Raw genomic sequence first — 12,289 nt, forward strand, 5'->3', positions numbered from 1 at the left:
TCCCATGCAATATGCTCTCTGAGCACACTCCCTCGAAGTGGAGGGACTGTGGCAGCTCCTGTTGTCCTTGGCACCCTCACACTAAAGGATGACGGTTTGGATCGGTTTAATCCAAGCTTTTATTCACGTAAAGAAAAAAATGATATGGAGCGGATGTGCTGGCAGCTGCCCTTGTTTTCTTTCCAAACACGGCAGCCGTATCCCTTTTTTCTCAACTGCATGCGAGGTTCAGCTTGGAGGAGTTCCCCTAAGGGCGAGGCCAGCAGCAGCAGCAGCAGCTGGGGAGCCAGGAACCTGCCTGCTTGCTCATCTCCCCACCTTGCCCAGTCTATGGTCAGTTTTTGGATCGGCAATAATCGCCTGGACCGCTACGATGGCTTCGTTGATCTTCGTCTGCAGCTCGCGGAGCTCTTCTATATGCAGGAGGCGGAGGATCTGGGCGGCTTCGTTGAGAACGGCATCTGGGGCGGAAGGGAAGAGGAAAAGGAAAGGGCTGATCAAGCTTTAAGGTAAAGGTAAAGGTACCCCTGCCCGTACGGGCCAGTCTTGACAGACTCTGGGGTTGTGCGCCCATCTCACTCAAGAGGCTGGGGGCCAGCGCTGTCCGCAGACACTTCCGGGTCACGTGGCCAGCGTGACAAGCTGCATCTGGCGAGCCAGAGCCGCACACGGAAACGCCATTTACCTTCCCGCTAGTAAGCGGTCCCTATTTATCTACTTGCACCCGGGAGTGCTTTCAAACTGCTAGGTTGGCAGGCGCTGGGATCAAGCAGCGGGAGCGCACCCCGCCACGGGGATTCGAACCGCCGACCTTTCGATCGGCAAGCCCTAGGCACTGAGGCTTTTACCCACAGCGCCACCTGCGTCCCGTGATCAAGCTTTAGTTCGCCATTAAGTGCTTAAGCTCAGTCAGCTGCCCTGAATCTTTCTTTCTTCCTTCCACAAGACAAGGGGGCTTGATGATGCCTCAGGCCAAGAGCAGCTGAAGCAACCCTGAATTCAGCCCTTACACCTGTCTCTCTCAGGAGACAATGGAGGACGGCATCTTTGGGGGTGAAGGCAAACTGCGGGAAGGTTACAGAGCTTGCTGTGGCTGTAAAGACCGATATGGGAGAGCCTTAGAAACAAGGACATTAAGAAGAGCTTTGCTTATGGATCTAGCCAAAGGCCAGTCTAGGGCCGAATCCTGTTCTCACAGTGGCCAAGCAGATGCCCCAATGGGAAGCTCGCAAGCAGGACGTGAGTGCAATAATGCTCTCCCCCTGTTATTCCCAGCCACTGATATTCATCATCATCATCATAATTTATTATTTAGACCCCGCCCATCTGGCTGGGTTTCCCCAGCCACTCTGGGCAGCTCCCAACAGAATGATAATAATAATAAAGTGATAAAACATCAGACATTAAAAACCTCCCTATTCAGGGGAATGGTGCCTCCGACAGTGGAGGGAACCCAACCATTGACAGCCTTACTCTTTTAAAGTCCTCCAACTTTGGCCATCTCTACCTCTTCCATAATTTAATTAGTGCTGTGTTAAGAAGTACCCTTCCACGCTAAGCTGGATGTCCACAAATTCTAGCACTGCCACAGAGCACCAGAGTGAACTAAAGCAACGATAATAATAATAGTTTTAATATTTATTCCCTGCCCATCTGGCTGGGTTGCCAGCTTGAGGCTGGGCGATAATGGAAAGACACACCTGGACGGACTGCAGGTCTTCTTTGGCTAGCAAAGGCCCCATATTCCCTGGTGCCCAGCTCCCCAAAGACGGGTAGAGCGCCAGTGCAGCATCCCATACCAAGAAGGCGAGTAAAATCTCAGGGGCTGAACTCTGGCTTGTGAACAAGCCTCTCTAGGCCAGGTGAACATAGTGACATCTCCTTACAGAGTTCCCATGCATTTGAGGGGCTGGGAGGGGCACTGATCCGACACTGGCTTTAAAAGCGGAAGAGAGGAGGGCATCACACTCCTTTCTGGAACTAGCTCTTCCTGGGCTCCCTTCTCCCTAAATCGGGGTGAGATGCCATCACAAATCCAACACGAATTAGAGAGGTCTTCAACTTGCCCTACCTTGGGCACGATGGGGGGTGGGGGAGGGAAATATGCTCCACTTCCCTTGGGTTCCTATTTTCCCCATAAACTACCCTTTTCCCAGGTGTTCTGTGCCCCCAAAGGAGGGCTAGCCCTGACCCACAGGACTACGGATTACGTCCTCCTTGAAGCGTTCTTTCCACTAATTTAATTGAAATAGTTTTGGTAAGTTACTCTCACGGAGAGAGCATTTTCTCCCAAGTATGTAAGGATGAGAGGAGGCTGGGGACTCAATGCCCCCTAACGGTTCTGATAACAGCAGGACACTGATTAAAATACAGATCCTGTTCGCAGCAGGGCAAGAGGAAAGTGGGACATGCTTTGTGACGAGCGTACACACAACATGATGCTCAGGCATCCAGACTTGCCCAGCATGCAAACCATGGTCTCTTCAAAGGATGTGCGCAGAACACCCCCCCCCCAAAAAAACATTTGCTGTGTTGAAGCGCACTCTCTTACCTCCTGTGTCAAAGCCAAGAATGTGCTTGTCCAAGGTGACAGGCAAGCCCTTGGGGAAAGAAAAGGGAGAAAAGTGTTATGCCTTCTCTTCAACAACTGAATCCATCCAAGTCATCAGATTTGGTGGTGTTGATTCCATTTACTCAACCTAAGTCATGCAAATCCTAAAATAAGATGCTCCAAGTTGCTAGCTACTTTGACGACCAGCATTTCCTCACTTCTGCTTCCAGCGATTTCAACCGAGCAACTCTCCCAACATCTGGTGGGCAGGATTGTGGCCTCAGAAGCTAAGGCATTTGGAAAGGAAGACGCTTAGAAGTTTAAATTAATTTATTCCACAAAGGGGCTGTTTGATGATTCCAGGTCTTTTAAGAACACAAGACAAGCCTACAGAATCAAATCCAAAGGACCATCAAGTCCAATGGCCTATTCTCACAGATGCCTTTGGGAAGCCTGCAAACTGGACCTGATTTGTGATTTTCCCCGCAGCTTTTAAGATACGGACGCTCGAGAGGATTTGCAAGTCAAAACACCACACGTATGTACCCCTACTTTTTACAAGTGCCATGTGCGATTTCATAGCAAGAAGCAAAAAACCCAACATCTTCCCCAGTTAAAACCAGTTCCCATTTATCAGCTAATTGCCTGCTAGTGTACTGCATCGGGCTCATAGCTTTTGCTGCTACCACCCAAGGATCATGGGTCTGGTGGTCTCGGGCAGGAGACAAGAGAAGGCCTCTGGCATTATTCTCGCACAGGGCAAGTTGCCACGAGGGAACCTGTCAAGCGAGATTAATCGGCAATGTGGTCTCTGAGCGCAGCCAGCTGCTCAGCAGCCACTGAGTTGCCTAGGAAGAATTTTATCAACTGACCTTCGCCTCCTCTGCCAGCGGCTGATCTCAGTAAGAGATGTTAAAGCAGCAGAACAGAGCGTGACTCTTCCCTCTCTGAATGCACTCCGCTGTGGGCTGCCTGCCGCGTCCCTGGTCTGACTATTTTCATGGATGCATTAGAATCACAGAACTGTAGAGTTGGAAGGGACCCTGGGGATCATCTAGTCCAACCCCCTGCAATGCAGGAATATGAAGCTGGTCCATACAGGCATTGAACCTGCAACCTTGGTGTTATCAGCACCATGGTCTAACCAACTGAGCTATCCAGGCTCATTAATTCCAGCAATCCTTGTGTTCAATTACAGAACTACTGTATTTTCCCGCCTGTAAGACGCCCCCTATTTTGGGGGGCTCAGATTTAAGAAAATGGGGGGGGGGGAGATGGCCCAGAGTATAAGATGCCCCCTAATTTTTGACATTATTTTTTAGGGGGGGAACCTAGTCTTATACACGGAAAAATACGGGATTTATTTAGCTCCACAGCTCTGGAGAGGGGCTGTGCCCATGCCACTCCTACGCAAATCCATGAGCTGCTAAAAGCAGCTTGTGCCACAGGAGTTTCTGAGTGCTTTTAGCTCATTCACACCAACTATGTATAGGTGTGGACGTGGGTGGCCTAGGGCTTGCCGATCAGAAGGTTGGCAGTTCAAATCCCTGCGACGGGGTGAGCTCCCATTGCTCAGTCCCTGCTCCTACCAACCTAGCAGTTGGAAAGCACGTCAGAGTGCAAGTAGATAAATAGGTACCACTCCAGCGGGAAGGTAAACGGCATTTCCGTGTGCTGCTCTGGTTTGCCAGAAGCGGCTTAGTCATGCTGGCCACATGACCCGGAAGCTGTACGCCGGCTCCCTCGGCCAATAAAGCGAGATGAGCGCCGCAACCCCAGAGTCGGCCACGACTGGACCTAATAGTCAGGGGCCCCTTTACCTTTACTATGTATAGGTGCAGAAGGCACCTCTCTGAAAAGAGGTGCTTTTCATTTAAGGTAACTGTCATGTAATGTGGCTACTTCCGAAAGGCGGCCTTCTCTCTGCATCCTTTCTGTGCAGGATCACCTGGGCTGTTGCTGGTTTCAGACCCTGCCAGCTTTATTAACGCAGAGGGATTTCAAGCCATTCAAAGTGGCTGTAATTGAGGCAAAGGGTTCACTGGCTGTACAGAGACAGAGAGTTAGACATACCTCTTTGGACTGATTTGCCTTGGCGACAGCCTCCTGACTCAAACGCTCCTGAACCAAGATGCGAATTGCCTGGGAAGGAAAAAGAAGGCAAAAGCCCATGTAAGTGCTGGAGGATCCCTCTGGCCCAGGATGATCTGGAAGAGCTTATAGAAGCCAGCATGAAATACAGTGGCAAATGATGCAATGAGATCAGGGCATATGGGGCCTAAACTGGCAAGGGCGAGGGAGATCCTTACTGTGAAGAACTTACACCAAAAAAAAAATTCAGCACTGTCTTCCAAGATTGTGCCTTCCTAAGAGGTGGCCAAGTTTTGTTTCAACTGACTCTAGTATTTGAATACATTCCCTTTCCACCAGTCCCTTTCCTTGGCCATATTTGATTCTACAGTAGCTCCTGAGAGCAGAGGTGGGAGTGAGGAAATAAGGGGTGAGATTTTTCAGGCACAAAAGCTCTTGCCCCTTAAGCTGCTGCCTCTCAGGCCAAACAAGATGTCACAAACAGTAAACGTGCATTTAAAAAAATCCCGGCGATGTACATTCACCCTTTCCCCACCTGCTGTACTTCCACGTGTACCCAGAACCTACAGAGGGAAAACCAGCTTGCAGAGGGATGATTTAGAGTGTGGAAAAAATGTCAGGAATGCCACTATTTGGCCTCTTCTCTGCTCTAAACTACTCTCCCAGAACTGCTTTCCCCTAAACAAAGCAACCTCTAGGATTTAAACGCACATTATCTGCATATAAATATTTAGGTTGGCCATATAGGCTAGGCCTCCACACAAGTGTGAATGGATAATTGAACGACCGTGGAGGCGCTGGGACCATGCAGGTCCCACAGGCATAAATCACAACTATCACATGGCTAAAGATGGGCTTGGAATTCTGACAAACTCCTTTTGTTTTGTGCTGACTCGGATGCCCTGCACAAACCCCGGGACCTTGGCTGCATTTCAAAGTCTGCCGTTGCAACAAAGATGGATTTTAAAGAACCGATGCCAGTTACTTCTGCCTGTGCCCAGTCTTCTGACATGGTCAACAAGCTCAGTTTTGCTTCTATCTCTTTCCATGGGGAAAAGGCAGCACCAAATATCAACAGAGAAATTGTGGCTATAGCACAAACAACCGCCGTGCTTGTTTCCAAGGCTATCAAAGTTCCTTCAGGGGGTCTTGACTATTTGTGCCTCAGTAAAGGGACGTGGGTGGCGCTGTGGGTTAAACCACAGAGCCTAGGACTTGCCGATCAAAAGGTCAGCGGTTCAAATCCCCGCGACAGGGTGAGCTCCCATTGCTCGGTCCCTGCTCCTGCCAACCTAGCAGTTTGAAAGCACGTCAAAGTGCAAGTAGATCAATAGGTACCGCTCCGGCGGGAAGGTAAACGGCATTTCCGTGCGCTGCTCTGGTTCGCCAGAAGTGACTTAGTCATGCTGGCCACATGACCCAGAAGCTGTACGCCGACTCCCTCAGCCAATAAAGCGAGATGAGCACCGCAACCCCAGAGTCGGTCACGACTGGACCTAATAGTCAGGGGTCCCTTTACCTTTAAAGGGCAGAGAGACCAGGAGCCTCAATGCAAGCGCCACCCACCTCACAGCAAACCTACATTTACCTGAAGCAGGAGCCGGGCCACAGCACATTTACTCCTGAGTAAGTCCCACAGAATGAAGCTGGCAGGGCTTACTTGTGAGTAAACACACTCTGGCCTGAGATGCACAACTCAGGAGTCAGTTACTTGGGAAACTTCTGAAGCTCTCTCTTAGATGAACTGCTCTTATGGCAGGAAGTTTTTTAAAATATATGTTTAAGCACCCCTTTCAATGACAGGATGGTAGCGTGAAGATCAACATTAGGAATGGTTTCCTAGCTTTAAATGCAGTTGGTAATTGGAATAAGTAATTATCCTGCCACTGAAAGGTGTGCAGGAGTAGCTAAAGAGAGGACTTTCGAAAGCATCAGTGATTTGTGAAGGGTGAAGGACAGAGGCTGGACAATATGCCCTACAAGTCCCCTTCCTCTTTGAAACCTCTCACCCCAAACGCATTCTAGGCTACCAATTAAAATAGAAAAATTAACACGTTTAGCAGCTTTTTGGGGGGAAGGAGAGCGGTCAGCGTGCTTGTACAAACCATTTAAAAAACCACTTTTAATCTACTGCAGTTTGTATTTATGAAGAAAGAACAGGCTGCTAATGAGCTAACCTTGAGCATCACCAAATAGTCATCATGACGCTGGATCTGAAGGAGGTTCGCCAAAGCCATCACACCAGCCTTAAAGTCAGGGTTGTTTACTGTGGAAAAACGCACACACACACAAGTTGATTCCCCTCTTAATCCAGGTGCCACCTTTTACAGCAAGAGGGGGGAACCTGTGGCTCTTAAGTCTAATTTCATGCAGGTGGGGGAAGCCCGGAAGAAAGCAGAGATGGATGGAGCAATTGAAGGAATTGGCAAGGAGGGGATCTTCTGGTGTTCAGACCTTTTGGTAAAAGCGCTTTATCCCTTTCCTGGCAGCCTGGGGAAGGTGTGTGGGGAGAAAGGATGGTCCTGCCCACTTTTTGCCCTGGACCCTCCCACCGCTGGCTTCGGTCCCACCCACTGCCTGCATGCAACTCCTGAAAGATTACCACCCCCCAAGGGAATTTGGCCCTGGAAACACTCTCCTGTTTCACGGCATGAAATACGTTGGCCTTTTCACTCACCATCCAGGTTGATGAGGGGTTCTGCATTTTTAGATGCATTGTCTGTGTTCTTAGCCCCCTCAGGCGTGGAGTCCTTATACTTGTCAGCTGTTGAAACAAAAGCCGTTCTGGCCCGTGAGTGACAAAGGGGTTTTAGAGGACTATGGATGAGCTAAAAATGAAAGGAAGCAGCCCCAGGCCAACAAAGGAAACAGGCACTGAACTATTCTTCTCCGTGAGAACAGCTTGTGCACAGAACGGCAGCAGCTGTCCGAGATGCCCGCAGCCTTCGCGTCAGAAGCTTGTCAATTGCTAATAAAAATGATGACACTTAAGTAGCAGCTGAACATGGAAAGAAAACAACAGATTTTCTGAACAATGGGGGAAACTGAGAAGCACTGCCCAAATGCAGGAAAACGTGAGGCCAAAACTATACATTTGGCAAAGAACCCAATGTGGGTATCAGCAAAGAGTTGCAAATTGGCGAAGTGGAGAACTGGCAGGCAGGCAAAGGGTATTTATGTGCCCTTAAAACTTTCCTCTACTCTGCTTGCTCTTCCTTGCAAACCTTGGATTCCGTGGGCTGGCCAGGTTAAAAAAACCCAACGGCAATAGCTGGGGTGGTGGTTTCAGAGAAAAAGCTATTGGGGGCAGGGAAAGAGTTAATGTTTCCCCCCTTGCAGCTATTTGACAGAGAGCCCGGCTCCCAATCCTGAGTGTCTGTCACATGTAGCAATTGAGTGTGATAGAAAACTCAGGCTTGCGGATAATCAAGGGCAAAACTGTGAGTCAAAAATCTCTGGACTCTCAAGCCCACTTCTCTCAAGCCAATTTCCCCACTGATGATGACAGAACTCAGGTGGCTTCCAAATTGATTTGTTCAAGACTACAGCCTTACACAACAGACTGATTCTGAACTGGAAAAATTTGGGTGTGCTTGAGCCTCTAGCTTCTGTGGCCTCGCTGATGCCTAGTGACTGAATCCTGCTAACTTCCAAATGATATAGACATGTGAAGTCTCTCTGCATTCAGACTCCTCTATCTTTTAATGTCGCCTTGTGTGAGCTCCCTTCACCCTACACCTCTTGCAGCAATGGCACAAGATTCAACACTGTTCGGGCAACTGAGAAAGTAAGAAATAAAGCTTAAGCCGTAACGCAAGAGTTACAGCACAATCCTGGGCATTTCCCCCCAAGGCATGTTTTATTGAGATCAACGACACTCACTCTGAGTGAGGCAAGGTGCTGCCCTTTTAAAGACTCTAGCCTTGGAATGAAATAAAGGAGTATTCCCTTTATGCACCTTAAAAAACTACAACCACAAATTAAGAGTAAATTACAGTGTTAATTGGCACGTGCTTTCTGGCCTCTTTCTGGCTCAGCTTGAAAAACAGAACTGCAAAGGAAAGGGATCTATACTGCCTTTGAAGACAAGGGAGAGTGAAAATTCAAACATACCGTTGTCCCCATACTCAAGCCTAACTGCCAGTCCCAAAAGCCAGTCAATTGTTTCTTGTCGCTCTTGGATGTTGAAGGGACAATTCACATCTTTAAGGTACTGTGAAAAACAACAAGAAGATTGAACTAAGAACCTTCAATGATTCATAAGAAATTAACAAAAACTGCAGGTTTGTCTGGGAGAGCAGCTTCCCAGGCAATGGGCATCTTGACTTGGAGGGTAGCACTAAGGAACTGAGGAGGGGGGCAGAAATAGAAAATTGCTGCTGCTGCTCCTCCTCCTTGCCTGGGTAAACCTAACATTTATCAGTTTGTAAGGGCTCAACACACAAACTGCATACGAAAGCCACGCCCTTGCCTTGGGCCTGCAACAATTTGTCTGCAGCTAAACACGCCTGGCCAATGCCAGAATGGGAGATCACTTGGGAACCTCATCTATGCCACCTTGAACTTCATCATGAAAGAAAGGTGGGATATAAATCTAACACAGACAAAGGAAAAGGCTCTCAATGGCTACAAGCCGTGATGGGTATGTTCTACACCTGTTATCAGAATCAATAAATGCCTCTGAATATCAGCTGCTGGGAACTGCTGGAGGGGAGGGTGGTCTTGCATTTGGGTTTCCAATTGGGGCACCTGGCTGGCCACAGTGATGCTGGTCTTCAGGGGTCAGCAAACTTTTTCAGCAGGGGGCCGGTCTGCTGTCCCTCACAGTGATGCTGGTCTTCAGGGGTCAGCAAACTTTTTCAGCAGGGGACCGGTCTACTGTCCCTCAGACCTTGTGGGGGGACGGACTATCTCTCTCTCTCTATATATATATATATATAGGGGGGGGGAATGAATGAACTCCTATGCCCCACAAATAACCCAGAGATGCATTTTAAATAAAAGGACACATTCTACTCATGTAAAAGCACACCAATTCCCGGACCGTTTGCAGGCCGGATTTAGAAGGCGATTGGGCTGGATCCAGCCTCTGGGCCTTAGTTTGCCTACCCACGGTCTTGATCAGCAGTTCTCAACCTGTGGGTCCCCAGATGTTGTTGGACTACAACTTCCATCATCCCTAGCTAGCAAGGCCAGAGCTCAGGGATGATGGGGAGTTGTAGTCCAACAACATCTGGGAACCCACAGGTTGAGAACCGCTGGTCTACATGGTCCCTTTTGCCTGATCCAGCACAGCTCTGCTTATGTTCTCAAAGAAACGATGAATTGGGCATTTTGCCTCTGCAAAGCAAAGGAATGCAGAAGCACAAACATGGTCGTGTGACATTGTTCACAGCAAAGGGTCTTGGGGCAGGAGCTGCCACTGACAGATCACACTGATAAGCATTTGCAGACCGGAAATAATAACTGTTAGCATCAACTAAGGTTTCAAGTAGTACTAACCTTTTCAAAGGACTTTGTCCATTCTGCAGCATTGTGGATGTTTCTCAGATTCCCTCTGTCTTCAATTTTGTAGTGTCTGATTTTCTGGTCTTCAAGCCAAACAATAAAGTTTCGAAATTCAGTTTCATCTGCGATAACAGATTAATAAAGTCACATTGATGATGTCAAAGTCTATCCCAAGTTATTGAATCCACCAAAGGATTTATGCCACTACAGAGCTTTCCAAACTTTTCATGTCGGTGACACACTTTTTAGACAAGCATCATTTTGTAATTTAGTTTTGTTAGCAAACCGGAGGTTAAACTAACCCCTTTCCAGGAAAGCAGGGAGCGTTTGCGTGACACCCCCCCACACAGCAGCCGACACACTTAATGTGTTGTGACACAGAGTTTGGAAAGCTCTGGGCTGAAGGGGGAACTGCATAAGGAAAACAAAGAGGACTAACAGAGGATGTACCAGAAACCCTTGAACACATTAAAAGAAAATGTATTTCATTTCTTTCATTCATTCATTTTCCACCCAAAAATCATGTTCAAATTGGCTTACAACAAAGAAACAGGGATGCATTTCAAACACTGCAAAAACTATTTCATATCACAGCAAAATAACACAGCAACAATTTCATAACCTAACAAAACAATAGCAAATATAACATCATAGAAAAAACCACATTCCAATACTATAATTATAGCATGCACCATCCAATAGCAATAATAATAATAATAATAATAATAATAATAATAATAATAATAAGCTGTAACAGAGCACTTCCCTCGAGCCACCACTGAGCGCACCACACAGGGAAGTTAAGCTAAGCAGATATATAAGATTGAATGTTTAATTATTAAGATACAAAATTACAATCTCAATAATAAAGTTACAAAATAATAAGGAAGTCACACACGGGTGGAGGGAAGACACAGGGCAAGAATAAGAAATGGATAAATGATGGTGCATAATGAAATGTGAAAATGTGAATTTACGAATATAATGTTTATGTATCAATATGTAAAAATTTCATATATGTATTGCAACGTTAATAATAAATTAAGTGCATAATAATAATAATAATTGTCCAGGGCAGCTGTTTATCAGCTCCATCTGTTATGCAGGCTGAGACCCTACCTGCCCGCAGACTGTCTGGCCAGAGTGGTGCATGCTCTAGTTATCTCCCGCTTGGACTACTGCAATGCGCTCTATGTGGGGCTACCTTTGAAGGTCACCCGGAAACTGCAATTAATCCAGAATGCGGTAGCTAGACTGGTGATTAGGAGTGGCTGTCGGGACCACATAACACCAGTCTTGAAAGACCTACATTGGCTCCCAGTACAATTTCCAAGAACAATTCAAAGTGTTGGTGCTGACCTTGAAAGCCCTAAACAGCCTCGGTCCTGTATCCCTGAAGGAGCATCTCCACCCCCATCGTTCAGCCCGGACACTGAGATCCAGCGCCAAGGGCCTTCTGGCGGTTCCCTCACTGCGAGAAGTGAGGTTGCAGGGAACCAGACAGAGGGCCTTCTCGGTGGTGGCGCCCACCCTGTGGAACGCCCTCCCTTCAGATGTGAAGGAAATAAGTAGCTATCCTATCTTTAAAAGACATTTGAAGGCAGCTATGTTTAGGGAAGCTTTTAATGTTTAATAGGTTATTGTATTTTAATGTTTTGTTGCAAGCCGCCCAGAGTGTCTGGGGAAACCCAGCCAGATGGGCGGGGTATAAATAATAATATTAATAATTTATTTTATATTATAATGATAATTATTATGATGATGCATGAATTGAGCACAGCACACGCGAGTCAAAGTAACGTGTGAACCGAGCTGGGATGGGGGCGGGGGGGAGGCACAAGACCAAAGGCGCCAAGGGGCGTGGCCAAGACGGCCACGGGGCGGCGCCAAGGGGACCACGTGCGCAGGCATGCGCGCTGCGGGGCAAGTCGCCGGCCACGACTGAGAGGAAAGGCGCCGACGGGAGTTTGGGCCTAGCCGCCTCACCTCGGCAGTTGAACCCGGCCGGGTTGTGGTAGTCAAGCGCTGACAGCTTCCGCCGGAACATGGCGCCGCGCCTCGGGAGAGCCTCTGCCCGGCTCCGTTGCCGTTGCCGCCGCCTCAGCGAGAAGCGCCTCAGTCGCTGCGAAGAAGACGGCG

The 12,289-nt window shown here is 48.1% G+C and overlaps 1 protein-coding gene across 1 annotated transcript; it reads right to left on the reverse strand.

Moving 5' to 3' along the window:
* Positions 1-101: 101 nt before the first annotated feature.
* Positions 102-12,281, reverse strand: RTRAF (RNA transcription, translation and transport factor). The gene is made up of 8 exons (XM_053365724.1): positions 12,137-12,281; positions 10,145-10,272; positions 8,756-8,855; positions 7,320-7,406; positions 6,820-6,908; positions 4,625-4,693; positions 2,552-2,600; positions 102-461 (listed from the first exon to the last, which is right to left on the reverse strand). Exons 1-8 carry the CDS (start codon positions 12,195-12,197, stop codon positions 307-309), a joined length of 738 nt encoding a protein of 245 aa, XP_053221699.1. The 5' UTR covers positions 12,198-12,281; the 3' UTR covers positions 102-306.
* Between the last annotated feature and the right edge of the window lie 8 nt (positions 12,282-12,289).

This window comes from Podarcis raffonei, chromosome 1, assembly GCF_027172205.1.
Source record: "Podarcis raffonei isolate rPodRaf1 chromosome 1, rPodRaf1.pri, whole genome shotgun sequence".
In the NCBI taxonomy this organism is placed as follows: domain Eukaryota; kingdom Metazoa; phylum Chordata; class Lepidosauria; order Squamata; family Lacertidae; genus Podarcis; species Podarcis raffonei.

Bases quoted from the DNA above. Each gene is read 5' to 3' on its own strand.
- RTRAF (XM_053365724.1), bottom strand. From the start codon at position 12,197: ATGTTCCGGCGGAAGCTGTCAGCGCTTGACTACCACAACCCGGCCGGG. The intron at 6,909-7,319 runs GTGAGTGAAAAG...GTTTTTCCACAG, and splicing joins ACCCCTCATCAACCTGGATG to TAAACAACCCTGACTTTAAG. The intron at 4,694-6,819 runs GTTAGCTCATTA...TTTCCTTCCCAG, and splicing joins ACTATTTGGTGATGCTCAAG to GCAATTCGCATCTTGGTTCA.